This window comes from Paralichthys olivaceus, chromosome 9 (assembly GCF_024713975.1).
Source record: "Paralichthys olivaceus isolate ysfri-2021 chromosome 9, ASM2471397v2, whole genome shotgun sequence".
Classification (NCBI taxonomy): domain Eukaryota; kingdom Metazoa; phylum Chordata; class Actinopteri; order Pleuronectiformes; family Paralichthyidae; genus Paralichthys; species Paralichthys olivaceus.
This window is the reverse complement of record NC_091101.1, coordinates 8,266,900-8,285,639: the sequence shown is the minus strand read 5'-3', so window position 1 is coordinate 8,285,639 and position 18,740 is coordinate 8,266,900. Positions and strand designations below refer to the sequence as shown.

The window sequence follows — 18,740 nt, the reverse complement described above, 5'->3', positions numbered from 1 at the left end:
TTGTCAGTTAGAAAGCTGTAAATGGTCAAAGTCTGAATCTGACTGGATAGGTGAGGTTCAAACCATGGAGAGAATTACCTTTAACTATATCTACTGGTTGACAAATTCAATATTGATTAAAATGGATTGAGTGTGTGTCCGACCTTGTTGAATACTGATCTCTGGGCCTTAAACAGAAATTGACACAATCATAAATACCAAAGTATTCCCATCAACAGTCATGTGGTGAGGGAGTGATCATAAAACCTGCAATGTGTTCATATGTTAGTATATATGTATATATAAATGTATATATATGTGACATAGATAAATGCAGAAACTGAGACTTTGTAAGATTCAAGTACAAATTTTATTTACAAGAGAAATAGAAAATATAAGACATTTTGATAATATATACACTGTACATTGCAGAAGAGTCGTTCATCTTCTCCACACATTCAAGTTTAAATCAGCTCTTCTCAGATTGTCAGTCTCTGCAACTCCTCCTCAAAACCAGGGTCTCCACACTGACAAAGAAGTGTTCGGTGGTGACCCCTCCCTCGGCACAAGGTGTGGAGTGGATCTCGGAGCCCAGGGTGATGGGAAGTGTGGGCCAGCAGGGCTGGTGTGAGGGGCCGTGGGCGAGAAACTGTAGAAGGAGGTGTTGGAAGATGGAGGTGACAGGCTAGGGGGGAAGGAGAAGTGAGAGGCGAACGACGGGAACGGAGGAGAGGTGGCATATGTGGAGAAAGAAGGAGAGAACCAGGGGGAAGAGGGAGGGGAGAGGTAGTCGTGGGATGGCGTGGAGCAAGACTGAGGCTGGAACTGGGAGGGGGACGGAAGCAGCAACCTGGAAGACTCGTCCACAGATGTTGCTTCCTGTTGCAGCTCAGACGTGTTCTGGTTAAAGTCTGGCCTCTGCTGCTTCTCTGTGTGATGCTTCAACCCCTCTATCAGGCTCGTTCTCTGTGCTGGTGGTATTCTGCTCATGTAGCTGCTCAGCTGGGACATGCACTGCTGGAAACCTGCACTCTGGATGCTGAAGAGAGGAGGAAGACTGGACTCTGGGTGATGAAGGCTCAACACAGGAGCACGAGTCTTCGTCTGACCATTAGGAGAATCTGCAACAAGTGACAAGACACAAAGGAGAGAGGGAAAACAGATTACAAAACTGATTTTCAGCAGAGGTGCATTTCAAGAAGCTGATGAATTATTATATTTCACTAACCATTGCTCGTTTTCTTTCCATCGGTCGATCTCTGAATATATTCCACAGCCAGGTCCAGAATTTCGGCTTTCTCTATTTTAGGATTCTGCAGCCGCTGTGAGCGTTAACACACAAACATGGGAAAACATTCATTTCATTATCATAATGAAAGGTTTATTTGTGAATACATGCAGCATCTTTATGTGAGTGTTTTGACTTGACTCACTGGATCCGATGTGTGATTCAACAGCAAACTCCTCAGCTCAGAGAGACTTTGGTTTATTCGATCTCTTCTCTTCTTTTCAACGACTGGCTTCAGGATCTGGAAAGAGATTATGAGATAATGAGGTTGTGGTCACTCATCAAGGTGTCCAAGGTTATATTATACGATGGAATGAATGTGCAATAATGAGGCATTTATCCACAACAGTTACACTCAAAAGACAGAGCCCTCATGACAATCCTGCTGACGGCACGTGAAATAGCAAGTTGTAAGTGGCTGAGGCCCAAAGCTCCCTCAACTGAGGACTGAATACACACAGTTGTGGTGTTTTGTGTTGATAAATTTACACCTATGATGTATAACTGTAAAAAAAACTGGTTTGTCTTTGATAAAAAATTCTAAAGCAAACATTTTTTTAATTAAAACACAAAATAATACATTTAATTAATGTGATTAATTAATAATTTTCTAATGCTTTATCAGATCAGTTATAAGAGAATAACAAGAATCAGTTTTGGTTTCTTGAGTTGTAAAAAAGAATCTGCTTGTAATTGCTGTCAAAATTATACAATTCCATAATAAAGAGGATTTTTTCTTCTTAAAAAATCCCTCAAATCCAGATTTCTAAAACAGAAGTAAGAAGCAAACGATTCCTTCTTATGACTGAACAGCAAAGAGGCCAAAAAAATATCAAAGAAAGATAAACACCATGATGCAACTATAGGGACTCGTCCTCAGAGAGTATTAGTCCATCATTTGTTCTCATGAATAAATGTATTCAAGGTACAGTTAGCATGTGTCCCCAGATAAATAAATAAATAATAACAAATAGATTCTTACCCTTTTCCTGCTCCTGCCATCCTCCACACTGGGGTTTTGCACTTTTCTGGTCATGTTGCTGTGTTTGGTCCAAATGTCCAGACTGAGAACTGCAGCTGCTCATAAAGCCTCCTGCTCCCTGGGGGTGGGTCTAACTGGGCCTGGTGCTGCTCTGATTGGCTGACAGGTGTCAGTGACGGCACTTGACAGAGAGTGGTTTTATTGCATCCATGGGGTTGAATGAGATCGAAACTAATAATCTAACCATTGATGAGAATTTGAGATAAAAATGATGGTGACAGTCAAATTATTTATTTTTAGTGACAGAAGATGCTAAATGTTCTTTTTTATTAGTCACGGATGTATAGTTTTACAATATACATATATCAAAAATAAAATGTTTTTAAAGAAAAATCATTTGGCTTATAGGTCTGGATATGATCGAAACCAAAAATGTGTATTATTGACGACAAAAACACGACATCATCTTAAATGAGGTTATTTTTTCAGTCTCGTGAAAGAAGATTTTGTTAACGTTGTCATTTCTGTACGACATTCGTACATAGCATGTGTTAAAATACAATTATTTAGATTACTGACAACTTTTATCCCAAATTCCAACAGACACTGGAATAAAATGTCTGCCACACGTGTCCAGATGCATCTGAGACTGCTCGGGAGTTGTACACACAAATAAAAACTTTTTGATCAATACTTTTTATAAAGTAGATAGCAAACGTGTAACATCAGCCACGTTCTCGATTCACACTCCTCTGCTCAGCTAATTGTATTAGTAGATTGACACGTTGTCTCTAAGGCCTTCAGAAAGGTGAGAGCATGGGAACGTTGGGGTTTTCTGGTCGTGGGAACAGACATGAAGTGAGAGAGTGAGCAGCTCTGAGGAGTTTTTATGAAGTGTGAGACATCAGCACTTTGCACTAAGTGATGAAAAAGACCAAATGAGAGCACGTTACGAGACCGATGGTGCGAATAAAGAAGCAGTGCCACATTCCTGCACCCATGAATATATTTGGAGCGATGCATATGGATTAAAGAGACTGCATTGATCGAAACGATAGAATATTATGAACGTGGCAGTCAAGTGATGTGTGGGAACAGTGGGCAAACGGGAGCACGCCAGGTCACCTCAGGTCACACGATGATGACGAAGTGTGAGGGTGATTATTACACGTGAGTGTTAAGTGTGCGAAGCTTCATACCTGACCTGACATTCGGATTCACACACACGTTCATGTTTTTAACTCTTTTATGAGTGTGGGGCTGATTCACTCCACGAGTCATGATATTAGACGTGAACGGTCCGTTTCTCCAACACCAAAGACGAAGTTTTAAACTCATTAGTTTCCTGCAGGCTCAGGAGACAGGGGGGCGTGTCCACGTGTCTTAAATCCCTATACACAGATACAGAGAGAGAGGGAGAGAGAGAGCATCTAAATGCTAAATCTGTGAGAGTATGTTTATGTTTGACTATAAACTTGATCATATAATTATTATAATTAAATATAAAATGTATAGTGTGTGAAACTCAATATAGATAGTTCTCCATTGCCATGGTTACCAGTAGTGACCCCTGAGCCTCCACTGATCGCCCTCTCTTTGATTTTAAACGGAAGTATCATTGCCTCTGAAAAGCCTCTTAATCTCTCCGTGATCCGATCATCCCTGTGTTATCTCCACACTTTAGCCAATTATAGGGATCAGCGGTGAGCAGAAATCCACTGCTGCCCCCCCCCCCCAAAAAAAGCCTAAATCCCACTCTCACCCTAAACCCCACACATCTTTAAACTGAGCATGAAACATCAGGTTGTTCATGCGTCAAGGCCTCACACCAACCACACCCTCTGTAGATAAACACAACTGCTTCACACACACACGAGCGCAAAGGTGTGAAGCAGGCAATTTGGCTGATGGGTGTGTAAGTGTGTGTGGGACTGGGGGGTGGCGGGGGGTCGAGAAACTGAAGTGGCTTTACATCTATCTACAATAGCTCTCAGGCAAAACGTTTATGCGGGAAGATTTTATTGTAACAATTATATTTGGTGATGCTTTTACGCGTGCGTAAAACTGTTGAAACCTGTGCGTAAAATCTGCTGATGTAAAGTTAACTGAGTTCCCCTCTTGTCCCGAATATAGTAGGACATTAGGAAATGATAGGGTTCATGAGTGGGTGAAGGAATATAATTACACGACAGATCCAATGACTTACACAACTTAATGTAAAAAAACAAACGTTCCAACATTAGAGTGAACTGAAAACAGATGAATTGAAACCTGTGGATAAATAAATCAAATGGCACACTTAAGGCCCCACGTTTTCTGCCATTCTGATCACTAAGTTAAGAAACTAGACAGGGTGATGTATATGAGGTCATGTAATTTCAGTTCTCTTCAATGTCAAGGCTGCTGAATGGATGGGGGCGTGGCTGACAGGGGCGTGGCTGTGCGCAAAGAAATCAACAAATTCCAAGAGGACACATACATGCTCCCTTCTCATTTTGGATCCACTGCAACGACACCGCTCTGAGCATGAAGTCTCTATCTTCACCCGAGTCTCCCAGACAGAGGACCATGAGAAGGGTAAGCTGCTGAACTCCGGCTGTTAAAGAGAATATCTGATTTTCACTTTTATTTTTAAAGTCTAATGTTGTGCGTTTCACTCCAGGTGCCCAAACCTCTGATGGAGAAACGCAGGCGTGAGCGAATTAACCACAGTCTGGAGACTTTAAGAGTTCTGATGCTGAAGAGCACACAAAATGAGGTTCGTCTGTGCGTCATGGTTTTTCTGTCGGGGTTCGGAATCCCTGTGTTCCTGAATGTATTAATGTTAATATAAATTAGTGACTAATTTGTACTGTGGGTTTTCTTCATTTAGAAACTGAAGAATCCAAAGGTGGAGAAGGCAGAGATTCTGGAGAGCGTGGTCCAGTTCTTGAGGACAGAGAATGAGGAGGACAGAGTCCTGTCCAAGAACCGGGCCTGTGGTGCCCGCCAGCACAGCTACCATGAAGGCATGAGGTCCTGTCTGCTGAGGGTCAGCCACTTCATAGCCACCAAGAGCCAGGAGGCAGAGGACGCCGATGGCGATGCAATTAAGGCTTCTCTTGCGCTCCCCGAGGCACATACTCCCGCTCCCTCACCCGAACACATCCACAAGACACTGATACCCGCTGTAGACTCGACTTCTCTGGCTCCTCGTGCAGCCCGCCACCACAGCAAGCACGGAATCTCTCATCCGTATCTCACCGGCCTCCACTGCGAGAGCACGAAGCCGTTTTCCTCCAACTCAGGGTCCACGCACATCACCGATCCCGTGTGGAGGCCCTGGCCTCAGTAACAGAGACTTCAGACACAGATTTTTATTTGAGACTATGAAGCTGTAGATGCCAGCAGACAGTGTAAATATGTATTTTATTGTACAGCCGTGAATTCTCCTGTACAGTCACATTTTCTATGACATCGATGATATTTTCCACATTTGTGTGGCGTTTTTATTTTGGCATCCCCAATATTTTTTTCTTTTTTAAATATGATGTGTACATATGATATTTTTTCAGGCGGGGATGTCTGCAGGCTGGTGTTATTTTAACATCACGAGAAAGTATATTTGGTGATGCTTTTACGCGTGCGTAAGACGCTGAAAACAGTGCGCAAAATCAGTTTTTTATTTTTGCAGCTCGATCAGGGGCGCTCTCCTGTTTTTTCCCTCTTTGCTCTGTGATGTAAATGAGGTTGTTGAAAGTTGTTAAAGCTGAACTTGTGATCTACAATAAAAGTCCAGTTTCCTGATCTTTCACAGAAAAATGGAGTGGCCTATTCGCTGCGTGAATTGTTTGCATTTGAGTTGACTTTCCAAACGCCGCAGAAGAAAAGGGTGCAGTTAACACATACTTTATCCAGGCTGGGCACAACAGTTATGACACATTTTGTCTTTTGAAATGTTGATGGTTTTCAAATGTAGAAAGGCAGAGTGGTCATTCACACTGCTCGGGCTCCAGACTGCTTCTGGTCTGAAAATGTCCAATCTACAAAACCCCAGACGTTGAAACAAAGCTAGAAACATACTACTACTCAACTATTTGGATTAGGTTTATAACAATATGCATATACACAATCGAATCTTTATCAACCACTCAAATTCAGCAGACACATTTGAAAGATTATGGGAGAGGCTGCTACCAGTGCATCCAGTGTCCAGTTCCACGTTAGATCTATCCGCACCTTGAATCTACCATAGAATAGCACGACATGGTCGAATTTATGTTGAATATTCAATTTAAACATGATGAGAACTGCAGAAAACATTTAATCGTCACTGCGGTCCATTTCAAATAATATTTTGTCAACAATTACGACAGAATTTGTTGTTCAGAATCTGGGACAAAATAGGTTTATTTTGTGGATTGTGTCTGCTTGTTGCAGATGTGCAGGCGGTGTGTGTCTACTGTCGTGTGCTTCTCTAACTTTGAAAACTGCACTAAAAGAAAAACCACATGCTCCCTTACATCAACATATGAATACACGCTGGATGGTTTCCTAACTGTTCTCCATCTGGGTAAAGTGCGTGCTAACTGCCCAGCAGACCCCTCCCTGAGCGCACGGGAAAGAAGACTGTTCACCTCCAAGTACCGACTAATCTTTGACTCATGGTGACCTGCTGGGTCTGATATGTTTTCAACTTTCCTGGAGAAGAATTATAATTCCCTGACGAAGTTTGTGCAGATTGTTCCTTGTAAAATGAACATCTATGTTTCTTTAAAAATAAAACTACAGGTTATCCCATTTACCATGAAAACCACCCCATGGATGAGCCATTTGAAACTGTGTAACTCTGCTAACCCTGTGCCTGGTCCTGCGTTGCAGTGCACACGCACGCATTCCCTCGCAGCCTGTTTGGAAACCTCTCGTCTGAAAGGAGGTGTTAGTCCCGCTGCGCTGATCTGTGGACAGGATGCTCCTTTGTGCACCTCAAAGCTTCAGCTCCTCACATCACTGAAGTAAATCAATTAAAGCTGGAATCAGATTAGAGTTTAATTTGAGGAGCATCTGTCTGAATGAGTTTTAAACAAGGCCTGGTTTATTGTCTGAGTAAAATGGATCAGATTAGTCCGGCTCGGATGTGGGATCAGCTTTATTATGAGATTTTTATGATAAGGTTTCCAGTTTGTTTACTTTGGACCAGAAGAAGAAATGTGTCCCAGTGACTGAACGGTGACCTCGACAGAAACCACTGCACGTGTTGTTTTTTACCACATCAGCGCGAACACAATAAATGCAAAGTGATAAACCACCTTTTGGCCTCATCGACACACCATCTGATGCCTTCAGTTCCCACGAGCAGAACGCTTTAATATCCATATGAGGGGTATATCTAGGCCATATGTTATCATAGTATAAATGCACTTGTACATATTCTGGACTTATTTAAACCTTTTAAAGTTTATATCACAGCCCTTCACGTGTCACAGCTTAAATAAAACCACTCCATAATAAACTGTAGAATGAATTACAGAGCTATAGACTCCCACAGAATCTATCCACTAATATATATATTCTGATCGAGGATTTAGAGAATGTGTGGGTCTATATTTTCACCCGTGGCCACGTGTCTGCAGGTTTACAGCCGCAGTGTGGACGTTATAAAAACACAGCACCTCAGGGTGTCAATGGGTGACCCACGCGTCAGAGGTGACGAGCTCGTGCACAGACGCAGCTTTGTGACCTGCAGTCTTGTTGTTTTTGCAGGTTTTGTTGTTATTTGTTTAATGGCCCCTGTAGCCCTGAGACTACGTTTGTCAATGAGGGCAATTTAATTTTCAAAACACATGTAAGGTTCAGAGGTCAAGTTAATGAACATACACCAATATATTCAATTACTAAAAATATATGCGTATGATGTTAAGAATTTACATATTCATTATTAGTTTAAAGCTAGTTACATATTTTAAAGTTGTTTTTTTAACATCTGCCACTTTAAAACCAACAAAATTCTTACTTACTTACTTTTGTGAGTGTCACCTTTACCTTCTAGCTTCTGATAGGTCCATTCAGTCGCATCCAAAACAAGTGATGTGAAGCTGCTGAAATGTGGAGAACAGTAAAGATTTATCCATCTTCAAGTTTTAACCACGCAGTGAACACTAACATCACAAGTGTTGCCTACTTCCAAACTGTCTGCTTTGGTTTTACACACATTATCTTCTAGACTGACGGCTACCATGTAAACATTAGGCTACAAATTATGCCAAATTCTTTGGGAACACTTGGTAAAAGGTTGTCAGGCATTAATGTTTGAATTTTAAGGTTTTAACCTTGCTATGTAATGTGCATTGACGTAATGGATATTGTGCTATGGTTCTGTATAAATAAAATTTAATTGATAAGTGTATGTAATGTAGTCGACAGCACCCTAAAAAGTCAATCAGCAAAGAGTTGTGAATGTGTAAGTTGCTTCCAACCATAAATGTAAATTCACACAAGAATTCCCATTTCTTTTAAATCTGGGGTTTCTGTTGTGGTTACTTACACTGTTAGATCTGTAGAAGACTTTGGTTATTCATGTTGCCTAAATCCTCTGCTGGTGGTCGACAGCAGGGAAATTCATTAATTAATGTGAACAATGCTCCACCGCTGTGTCTTTATGCACGGCTGAGCTGAGGGGAGGGCCAGTGACTGGACAACATCTGCTCTGGTGGCCAGAAGCCTGCCTCTGCAATTACAGCAAATGCTAAACAGAGAACACACACACACACACACACACACACACACACACACACACACACACACACACACACACACACACACACACACACACACAAGACCTTTTTGTGCAATAACAGTATCAGGTCAACAGAAGCACTGCTCAGAAAAATTTAAAAATGAGAAAACTGTATGACCTTCAATGAAAAACATGTTTATTAGCAACAAGAGAAAAGTTACAGTAAAAGACAGGATACAAGCAGAATTGACTCAACCTCATGTAGTAGATTTACATTGCATGACTTTTCTTTTCTACTTTTGTCTGGGGGGGGGCTTGATTGATAAACAGAAATGGCTTTACCTACATCCAATTATCTCTCAGTCATGGCTTCAATGTCACGGCTGCTGAATGAATGGGGGGGGGGTGTGGCTGTCATGGGTGTGGCTGTGCACAAAGAAATAAACAAATTCCAAAGAGGATGCAACATGCGCCCCTTTCCTTTTGGATCAACTGTACCGACACTACACACTGTACCCTGTGTGTATGTGTGGGCCTGTGTGCAGCTTCTTCACTCGGTCAGGCTTTGCCAACAGCAAGGCCCTGAGCTTTCTGATACTCCTGCTGTAAACTAGACAGGACTTCTCTGTGCTGATCGGATTTCTTCTCCATCTCTTTCAGGAGCGCCTCATACCTTTGACTGTGACAGGAGAAAAAAAACACAGGGAAAGAGAATAACACAAGATAAATTTTACAATACTACAGAAATACCAGAAAACACACTTTTGAGATCAGGTGTTTACACTGAATGCACTCACACGAAAGAGGCCGCTCACAGCTCTATATGTTATTCCCTATTTTGACACACAGCTATGGTAAGCATACTTCTATGAACTGCTAGTGAAAATACTACAAAAATGATCCATTGAATATGAGGAGGCTTTTCAGAACACACAGTCACAAATGGTCAACTGAGACAGTTCCTCACACATCTAAACATACAGCTCTGACACAGAGGACGGATATGTTGATACTTTCTACTCTCTGTTTCTTTGAATATGAAGAGAGGCATGTTCAAGGGGATGAGGATTGTTTAATAAAACCTCCACGGTGTTAACTGACAGAGGATAAATGTAAATTATATAAGATATAAAGACTGAACATAGAGCTGGGCCAAATGGAAAAAACTTTTCTCATATCTGTCGATATTGATAAAAATGGTGATATAAATCATATCAGTACCACAATACTTTGTTGAGTCACAATATGTGGAAAGAACTTCTCTTCTGTCTGCAGGAGTGTGTGTGTCTGTGTGTGTGTCTGCCTGTCTCTGTCCCTCCTCAGATACAATCCGATGATCACATTTATTTAGTTATTAATCGATGATGTCTGACAATGACTCCAGATCCTTTTGGTCACTTTGACACTGATGTCCTGTCTGTGTGTGTTACGTCTAATGTTGTGTAGCAGGTTTTAACATGTGGCTCATAAACTCTGGAACGTTTATGGGTGTTGTCTGTCAAGACATGGAAGAACTGAGTTCTATTGACCGTGTCTTCAATTTCTGTCGAGGAAAAGTTATATCGCGATAATTACCACTATTGTTTTATCGCCAAGCCCTAACTGAACTACATGTCCCCCCACACACACTTTCTGTCCTCATTCTGCAGTTATCTGTCTGCATGCTCCAGATCTGACACTACTCAACTAGTATTATTACTATCCTATCATTTATTATCAGCATTAACTACATTAATACAATACTATTAACTGGTGCTGCTTTCATTAATACAATCAATACATCTATAAGTATCACTAAGTGAAATCTATCACAGGGAAAATCTCTCCCCTTCTCGTGCAACATTACAGCAGCATGTGTCAAGACACAGACTGGGAGTTACCTAAGTCATGATCATTACAGGACTGACAGATATAAAAAGTATGGACTAATCTATGTACTACTATATCCCTGATGATTTTGAAATACTGGTGTCATGTTTACACATAAGGCTAATGAGGGGACGTGAGAACCAATGTTTCTTTTGTATATACCAGGTATTTCTGTGCTCTATAGCACTACAGGCACGAACCAAACTTCAGTGACTCACATTTCTCCTTTAATATATTCCAGCCTTTTTGCAACTGTGGCTTTGGCCTCGTCCTGATCTTGTACCACTAACACAGGACCAATAAGTTTATAAACTGTGTTTGTGCTGTTCAGCAGATCCAGCTCCTGGAAAGAGAGAGACAGAGAGAGAGATGAGATCTTAAATACTGATCACTGCCTGCATGCAACACGTGAAGGACCTGGAATCTGTTGCCAATGCACATAAGAGAAGTAAATACTTATTGGTCAGCTAAAGAAATGGCATATTGATAATCAGATATGTGCATATTAGACTAACTACTGACTTTAGCTGCCTGTCTGCAGTTTGTCTTTGTTGGTTTTTACCTGCTGTGCTCTGTCACATATGTTGTGCTGTTGCTTCATTGTTCATGTCTGAATATTAGTCTGTATACATTACTCGTAAGTGTTGACTAAATCAAATCATTTTATTTTAATTTTAGGTTGCCATTTTAAAAACTGTCCAGTGACAACATCTGAAAACTAGCCTGTTGAGCTAACTCTGGCTCATTTTGCTGTTGATTAATGAGCATTGTCCCTGTCAAACAAATAAACAAATAAATGAAATGGCAATGACCAACAACGTGTAGTCCACTCATGTAGCATTAGACATTAGAAGGAGAGGTTACCTCTTTGACAAAGTTGTTCTCTGTTAGCTGCGCCTCCAGCTTCTGTCTGGCTGACACGCTCTTGCTAACATCTGAATGACAGACAGACATTAGGTGGTCAGTGAGTTATCGATCACATGTATTTCAACAATACAGGTTAGACATTTCTGAGCGTAATAACTAGTTTAAATGTGTATGACATGTTATCGTCGCGTGTTTCATGTGCGTCCAAATATGGTCAGCTAGCTTGTTCACTACAACATGGCTCGATGTGTGCAAGGAAAAGGACTCACCTTTCTGCATCTGTGTATATATTTCTATCTCCGCTTTTATTTTCTTTTGAATGGCCTCTGCCATGTTTGCGTTGGCTCAAATAAACCCCGGGGGAACGAAGTGTTGATTTAGAATGAGCGGATTGCTAAATGTGGTCTGACACGAAGGTGCAGCGGTAGCTAACAGGAAGAGGCAGTAGCTAGAGCGGAAGTCAAGTCGTGTCTTCAAAGTAAGAGCCCTTACTGCATCACAACAGTATTCACAACAGATTAACTCGCACAAGTTTACTGCATGTAAAACAAAATTAACATTAAAAGTGATGATGAGATGGTATTTGATCTACGTGTGTTCTGGTCGCCTTCTTTTCCGTTTGTGAATTTATTTTGACAGCGTCACGGTTGCGGCTCTTTACGACACTGTTTTACGGCAGTGCGCTCAGTTCCTCATCGCCTCGGTTCAAGATGGCCTCGTCGTTTTGGAAAGGTGTCGTCGGTGTCGGACTATTTGCCTTAGCCCACGCAGCTTTCTCAGCGGCACAGCGTGAGTATCAGGGCGGGGGGTTGAAGGCCGGTCTGCGGGTGTGTGTTTGCTCCCGGCCGGCGGGCTCGGTTGTTCCCCGGCTTGGTGATAAAACAGCAGGACGGGCCTCTCGGCTAGCGAGCTAACTGGATGCTAACGCTGCTCAGCCCTGAATCAGACAAATACACATTTTTATCTGTTCATTTGAAAACGTCACCGTCAGTGATACGTTAACGTTTATGTGAATTACACAATCTTCCATTTTAAAGATGACTTGTTTCAAATCAATCCATCTTCTTTCTGTCATCAGATCGATCATACATGCGACTCACAGAGAAGGAAAACGAGACACTACCAATTGATGTGAGTGACTTTCATCCTCCGAACAGGAATCTTCGACCTCCAGTTTACAGCCCACCCTCCAGATGTCCCCTCTGTTCACCACTGTCCCTCTCTCCTGTTGCAGATTGTATTACAGACCCTGTTATCGTTTGTGATGACCTGTTATGGTATTGTCCACATCGCTGGAGAGTTCAAAGAAATGGACGCCTCCTCAGAGCTGAAAAACAAGTAGGTCTTTTCTGCCCTGCAGCACCTCACTCCCCTGGTGTGAAGTAGCTGTGTTTGTCCTGTGCCACAGAGGACACATGGACTTCACCACCTGCATTGTTTTTATAGCAACGTTACTTTGAGTCAGGTCCCACAGAGACACACACACACACGTCCCTCTGTGGCTGCTGAGTTACACTGTTGTCTGTGTTGTGCAGGTCCTGTGTAGCTCATTCACACAGCCTCTTAAACATGGGGTTATTGTTTAGCTTCGTTGATCATTGAGTCTAAGAAAAAAATGGGAAAAACAGGGACAATAGTGTTGACAGTTTCTGAGGCCACAACAGATGGCAGTCTCATCAGCAAATGGTAAATGCTCTGTATTTATGTAGGTCTTTAATAGCCTTTATGGCCATGCAGAATGCTTTACAGTGCAGTTTTGCCATTCACACAAATTCATACATTAGTGACATTAGTAACACTTAGAGGCAACTGAAGGATCTTGCCCTAGAAAACTTCGGCATGAGGAGGAGAGAGACTCAATGAGCCTTAATATGACAAAGGAAATACAACAAATGATCATATTTTTTTAAAGAGTTGAATAAAATGAACTTTCAGTAGGCTGTGGATATATAGTTTGTATTAAAGAAACGTCCCAGTAAATGGCAAGAAATAAAAATAAAGAATATTTTTCTTTGTATTTCTTTTTACAGTTTTTCTTTATGCAGGGTTTCTACAGGGTCTTAAAAAGTATACATTAAGATAATTTGATAAGATAAATTCATTGTGTTAAAACCTGCAGAAACTCTGTTTTGGTAAATTCCAAATGAGTTTTAATTCCCATCTATCAAACCCATTTACTGTGCATCAAATTCTTTTAACGGGTTCCATGTGAAATCATTGCAAAGTTATGCAAATGAAACATTTTGTTTTCTTAAAACTAAAGTTAATCTGCAGTATTAGATGAATTACTGCATCACTACATGACGTGTTGGTTGTTTACATTTACCTCCGTCTTGGTTCTGAGCACGAATGTTACAACAAAAGATGACTTTATCTTTCTAAATTTTGATTATGTTTTGATTCATCGTTCCGTTCATGAAAAGTCAGGAAATATAAAGAAAATGTTATAACAGCTCTTCTGAGTTCAAGGTGACCAGCAGGTGTAGCATTCACTAGGGGCGGCTGTGGCTCCGAGGGAAGAGTGGGTCAGTGGTGGGATCCTGGCTCCTTCTGTTCGCATTCAGATGTGTCCTTGGGCAAGAGTCTGAACCCCAAGTTGCCCCTGATGGCTGTGATGAAAATACAGAAGTGTCTAAATGTCTTTATGTGAATGGGAATATGTGACTTTACTGTACTGGAAAAGCTCTATTCAAGTACAGTCCATTTACCATTTCCAGTTCTATAAAACAGAAGAGCAAAGACGTTGACTGATAGGGGATTATTTCTTTGTAACACATGGATTATAATTCACTGCTGAAGTCGGTGTCCAACATGTGCATTTCTCCCTGTTCATCAACACCAGCTCTTTCATAACTAAAATCTTTTTTCTTCCCCAGAACATTTGATACACTGAGGAACCATCCATCCTTTTACCTTTTCAATCACCGGGGCCGGGTGCTTTTCCGCTCGCCGGAGGAGGAGCCCTCCTCTGCATGCAACCAGCAAGCTCTTCTCAACCCCATACGACTACGCAAGCTGGAGCATTTGCACTGAGACTGGCCTTTTTCCTGCCTGTAACATCATCTACGTCAGATAAGATTTGTTTTTGTTAGACAGAGGGAGGGCAAAGTGAGAGTTCATCTTCCCTGTACTTTTATATATTAACTAATATGCTGTCCAAACTGTCATCTGTCCATAGAAGTGGTCACTTCCATCTTCAACACTGACTGTGCCAACCCTTCAGTTCTTCAAGCAGATTTTGTTTGTATATACAGTATGTAAATGCTTTTGAGTCTTAAGATACCGAGACATCTCCCCCCTCCTGTCCCTTTTGAACCAAATTGGGATATTGCTGTACTTTGTATATCCTTTGTGTGAGGGGCATAAAAGCACTTGTTGGGTTCCTGTTTTAATTTCAACCACACATCAGACTTGAGCTGGGCAGATTTTTTTTTGTTAACAGAAATGCGTTGTGTTGTATGAACTGAGGACCCTTCATTTCCCGGATGATTTCCTTGAAGCGTAAATGCTCATCTGTACATCCTGTATGCAATAAAGAGGTTTTATTTATGCCACAGGAAATCAGCGTAAGGTGAGACAACATCAGATGAGTGTTCTAATGATACTGTGAACAATAAGGCAAAGTAGAAAGAAGAAAGTCATGGTACATTCATTTGGGTGAAGTTTATTTTTCCTTCATTTTACATTTTGTTAAGATTCAACAGATTGTTTTTAATTTAATAAAAAGGCGTACTGATTTTACCTGCGGTGTCAGAATCTGTTTTGTAGATTTGCCTCTGCTCATATTCAGAGGCTGTGAAGTTGTTTCTCTCCGAAGTGAGTAAAAGAGAAAAAACAGGAATGCATCATTTATTTAAAAAAAAAAAAGGGTGTATGGTTATGATCATAATGCTATGAAATGACTGCATGCAGAGGAGGACTATAAGGGTGACCTTGCAGCTGGTTTGCTGCATCAGTTAAAAATTCCACCTGACCCAAAGATGTGCAGTTGTTCATGTTGGCCTCTAGGTGTCAGCAGTGTCTGAATGTTATCCAGGAAACCTCTCAAACTTATTTTCAGCTGAATGTTTTCCTGACTGAACATATCTGTGGTTAGTTCCAGTTAATATAAGTTTGTTATTTCAGATGGATTTATTAACCTTTGAGGAAATTTGGTTGTGTGCTTCCAGTAGATCATTGGGTCAATTGATGATGAAAAAGACAGAAATGCAGGAAAACTGGTTTGTTTTCTCACGTGAATCAGATTTTTTTTTCACCTCAGGCCTTAAAAGGATGCTGATGAAATGTAAAACACTTTGGTTAAACTGATGACTGCCATGACATACCCCTACAGGTGTCTAACATAAACCTACACACACACTGCAGCTGATAAGAGGCTGCACGGAAACGTGTACTCATCCTTGATATGTACTTAGAAAAAAACTTCTCATCAATTCTGTTCAGTCTAAATTTAAGGTTCAATAGATTAGTATGCAGATACAAAACAAAACTATTGCTGATTTTCTGACTGACAATAAGCTGAGTCGAGTTCATCATTTTTAAAACCCAGAGAATGTTGGTGAGATCAGTGACCAGCTCTGTAGAATAAAAGGGCATTCGTAGAGCAGATACCTCCACTTAGGCTGATTGGCCACTTGACCAACATATTGGACATACACTCACTTCAGTATCTGGATCTGCAGCAAAGATGTCTGCATTATTTCTTGAGAAAAACACAAACATGTTGAAAAACACACCTCATCTTGCAACATTAAAGAAAGTGAAAAAAAATCCTGGATCTGTCTTTCCATAGAATCAGTTTAGTAGTTTTTGCTAAATCTTGCTAACAGACAGACGAACAGCAAAGATAGTATAACCTCAGTGACGGAGAGAATAAAACCTGTGGATGTGTTTATAGAAATACACAGAGTCACACACTGAAAGTTAAAACCATTCTACCAGTGGTTTATTTTTTGTTTTCTTAAAAAAATGGAGCATGTTCATAAAACTTTACACTTTTGTATATGCATTTAACAGTTTACAAAATTGGCTTTTAAACATTTCCTTTGAAAATAGTTTATATACTCTGAAATAAACAAATTCACAAAAATAATCTATATTCCTTATGAACATTAAAAAGTACTGTACAACTGTGGTAAAAACGAGGAGAACGAAGGAGGAGTGCTGACTGTGGTTTGTGTGAAGAGCAGCAGAGGGCGGATAACCAGCTGTTGAGTCCAACAACAGATGATCGTCCACTGAGCACACATGCACAGATTCCTCTGAATAAAGTTGTAATTCTGGGAATCAATGGAGTGTTTGTTGTGCTGAGGAGGAAGTGTATGTGTATGTGTGTGTGTGTGTGTGTGTGTGTGTGTGGTGAGGGGGTTACCCCCTCTTAATGGATACCAACAGCTGCATTCACTGAACCAATGTTGTGCTGCTGTAATGGCAGGTAGGACGACACCGATGCTCAGTCAGTAAATCAGTCTTGTGTTTGGTCCGTTCTGAGTACAACTCACTAATGTGTAAAAAAAACACACAAAAACCTGATGCTTCTACATTCTAGACTATTGTATGACGTTTGTTTCCCGGAGTGATTCAGTACAACTGACCTTTCGGAACATATTGGACCCAGTTTGGTCATTTAGAGACTAAATGACCATAAGAGAGAAGTGTTTGAAGTTTCACCTTTATCACAACAGATTAGAGGTGGGCAATATGGCCTCTGAGTTCAGAGAAATGTGTCTACCATTCAACATTCACCTTTATAATATATAGAGGTAACTATCTCTTTAGTATGGAGCCCGACAGGTGATACTTTTTATCTTGTGCGCACATGATAATAACACATGATAAATATCTCATGTGAACAAGTTAATGTGCAGCAAAAGATTTCTGATGATAATCGTGTCTCTCTGTACCCTCCAAGGTGAAATAAAACCTGATAAGCAGATTTCTCACCGCTACGGTGATACCACTTCATCGACAATATGAAGTCGATTAATTATTAAAAAATTAATAAGTTGTGGGCACAATTATTTTTATCTTGTGCGAATAAGATAAAAAACTATCACCTGCTTTGTAATTCAATGTATTTTTTTCCTATCATCTTATTCTGTTAAAAGCTTCCAGAAAAAATACTGTTTGGTTTGTCATCCCTTCAGGCTGCTGCATCCAAAAACACTAAATCTGGACAACTGACTTCACAGTCACTTTTTTAGGACTCTATTAAATTCATTTTTATTGACAGCTGCTTTTTGACTCACTGGGATCAACCAGCACTCTTTGTGTGTCTGTCTTTCTGCTGTCCTTTTGTATTGTTGTTCTACGGCTGCTGCTGTTTGTGCTTTGCCTGTTTTCCTTGCAGCTTGTGCACACTACTCTTGTTCTGCTGTAGTATCGTCTGATGCTTGTGTGATTACCTGCGTGTAATTCAAGTAATGCTTGTCGTCATATGTTATGCTGTTTTGTTGTGTATTATGGATGAGTGCACCGAAACGTAATTTAAGGTGTGTGCTGCTGTCCTTTTAGTGTTTTGCCCTTTGCCAGGCTGCCATTGTAAATAAGAACTTGTTTTAATGACTTGCCTGGTTTAATAAAGGTCACTGACTAGACTGACCAAAAATACACATTTCCATCGGGTATTTTATGGTTGAAGTCCCCCTCCAGTGAAATTCATGTTTTTAAACATGTTAACATGTCCTTCTTGGGCCTTTTATGAGAGAACACAGCAGTAAACCAATGCCAATGTGAAAAAAATGGATTCAATTGACCAGGAAGTTTTAAAGTCACAAACCTAATGACCCCAATCCTGTCAACTTGTGGGTGGGGCTCAGGAGCTGGAAAAGGCTCCTTAACTGCAGGTGGCGCTGTGAGGGTGGGGAGACAGGGAGCGGGGGCAGGGCCATATTAGTGTTACATTTGAGCCATTTCAAGGCCGTGATGGGAATTTTTGAAAGTATCAATTGAAGTTTCAGTATGTGATGATATACTACAGTATATATTGCTAATGCAACATAAAAGCACATCATCATCATCCTTTGATCCATATTGCCCAC

At 40.8% G+C, this 18,740-nt stretch overlaps 4 protein-coding genes across 4 annotated transcripts; 2 read left to right on the top strand and 2 right to left on the bottom strand.

Moving 5' to 3' along the window:
* Positions 1–326: 326 nt before the first annotated feature.
* LOC109624333 (transcription factor HES-7-like) lies at positions 327–2,420 on the bottom strand. Its single transcript, XM_020078901.2, has 4 exons — positions 2,250–2,420; positions 1,413–1,508; positions 1,208–1,301; positions 327–1,100 (listed from the first exon to the last, which is right to left on the bottom strand). Exons 1-4 carry the CDS (start codon positions 2,301–2,303, stop codon positions 487–489), a joined length of 858 nt encoding a protein of 285 aa, XP_019934460.1. The 5' UTR covers positions 2,304–2,420; the 3' UTR covers positions 327–486.
* A 1,976-nt stretch (positions 2,421–4,396) lies between these two features.
* Positions 4,397–6,986, top strand: her5 (hairy-related 5). The gene is made up of 3 exons (XM_020078913.2): positions 4,397–4,826; positions 4,912–5,007; positions 5,122–6,986. The coding sequence occupies exons 1-3, from the start codon at positions 4,776–4,778 to the stop codon at positions 5,581–5,583; spliced, it is 609 nt and encodes a 202-aa protein (XP_019934472.2). The 5' UTR covers positions 4,397–4,775; the 3' UTR covers positions 5,584–6,986.
* Positions 6,987–9,138: 2,152 nt separating this feature from the next.
* On the bottom strand, positions 9,139–12,323 carry pfdn6 (prefoldin subunit 6). Its single transcript, XM_020085555.2, has 4 exons — positions 11,970–12,323; positions 11,698–11,768; positions 11,052–11,176; positions 9,139–9,643 (listed from the first exon to the last, which is right to left on the bottom strand). Exons 1-4 carry the CDS (start codon positions 12,031–12,033, stop codon positions 9,523–9,525), a joined length of 381 nt encoding a protein of 126 aa, XP_019941114.1. The 5' UTR covers positions 12,034–12,323; the 3' UTR covers positions 9,139–9,522.
* Positions 12,324–12,335: 12 nt separating this feature from the next.
* mmgt1 (membrane magnesium transporter 1) lies at positions 12,336–15,441 on the top strand. The gene is made up of 4 exons (XM_020085542.2): positions 12,336–12,489; positions 12,779–12,831; positions 12,935–13,038; positions 14,577–15,441. The coding sequence occupies exons 1-4, from the start codon at positions 12,411–12,413 to the stop codon at positions 14,731–14,733; spliced, it is 393 nt and encodes a 130-aa protein (XP_019941101.1). The 5' UTR covers positions 12,336–12,410; the 3' UTR covers positions 14,734–15,441.
* Positions 15,442–18,740: the final 3,299 nt, after the last annotated feature.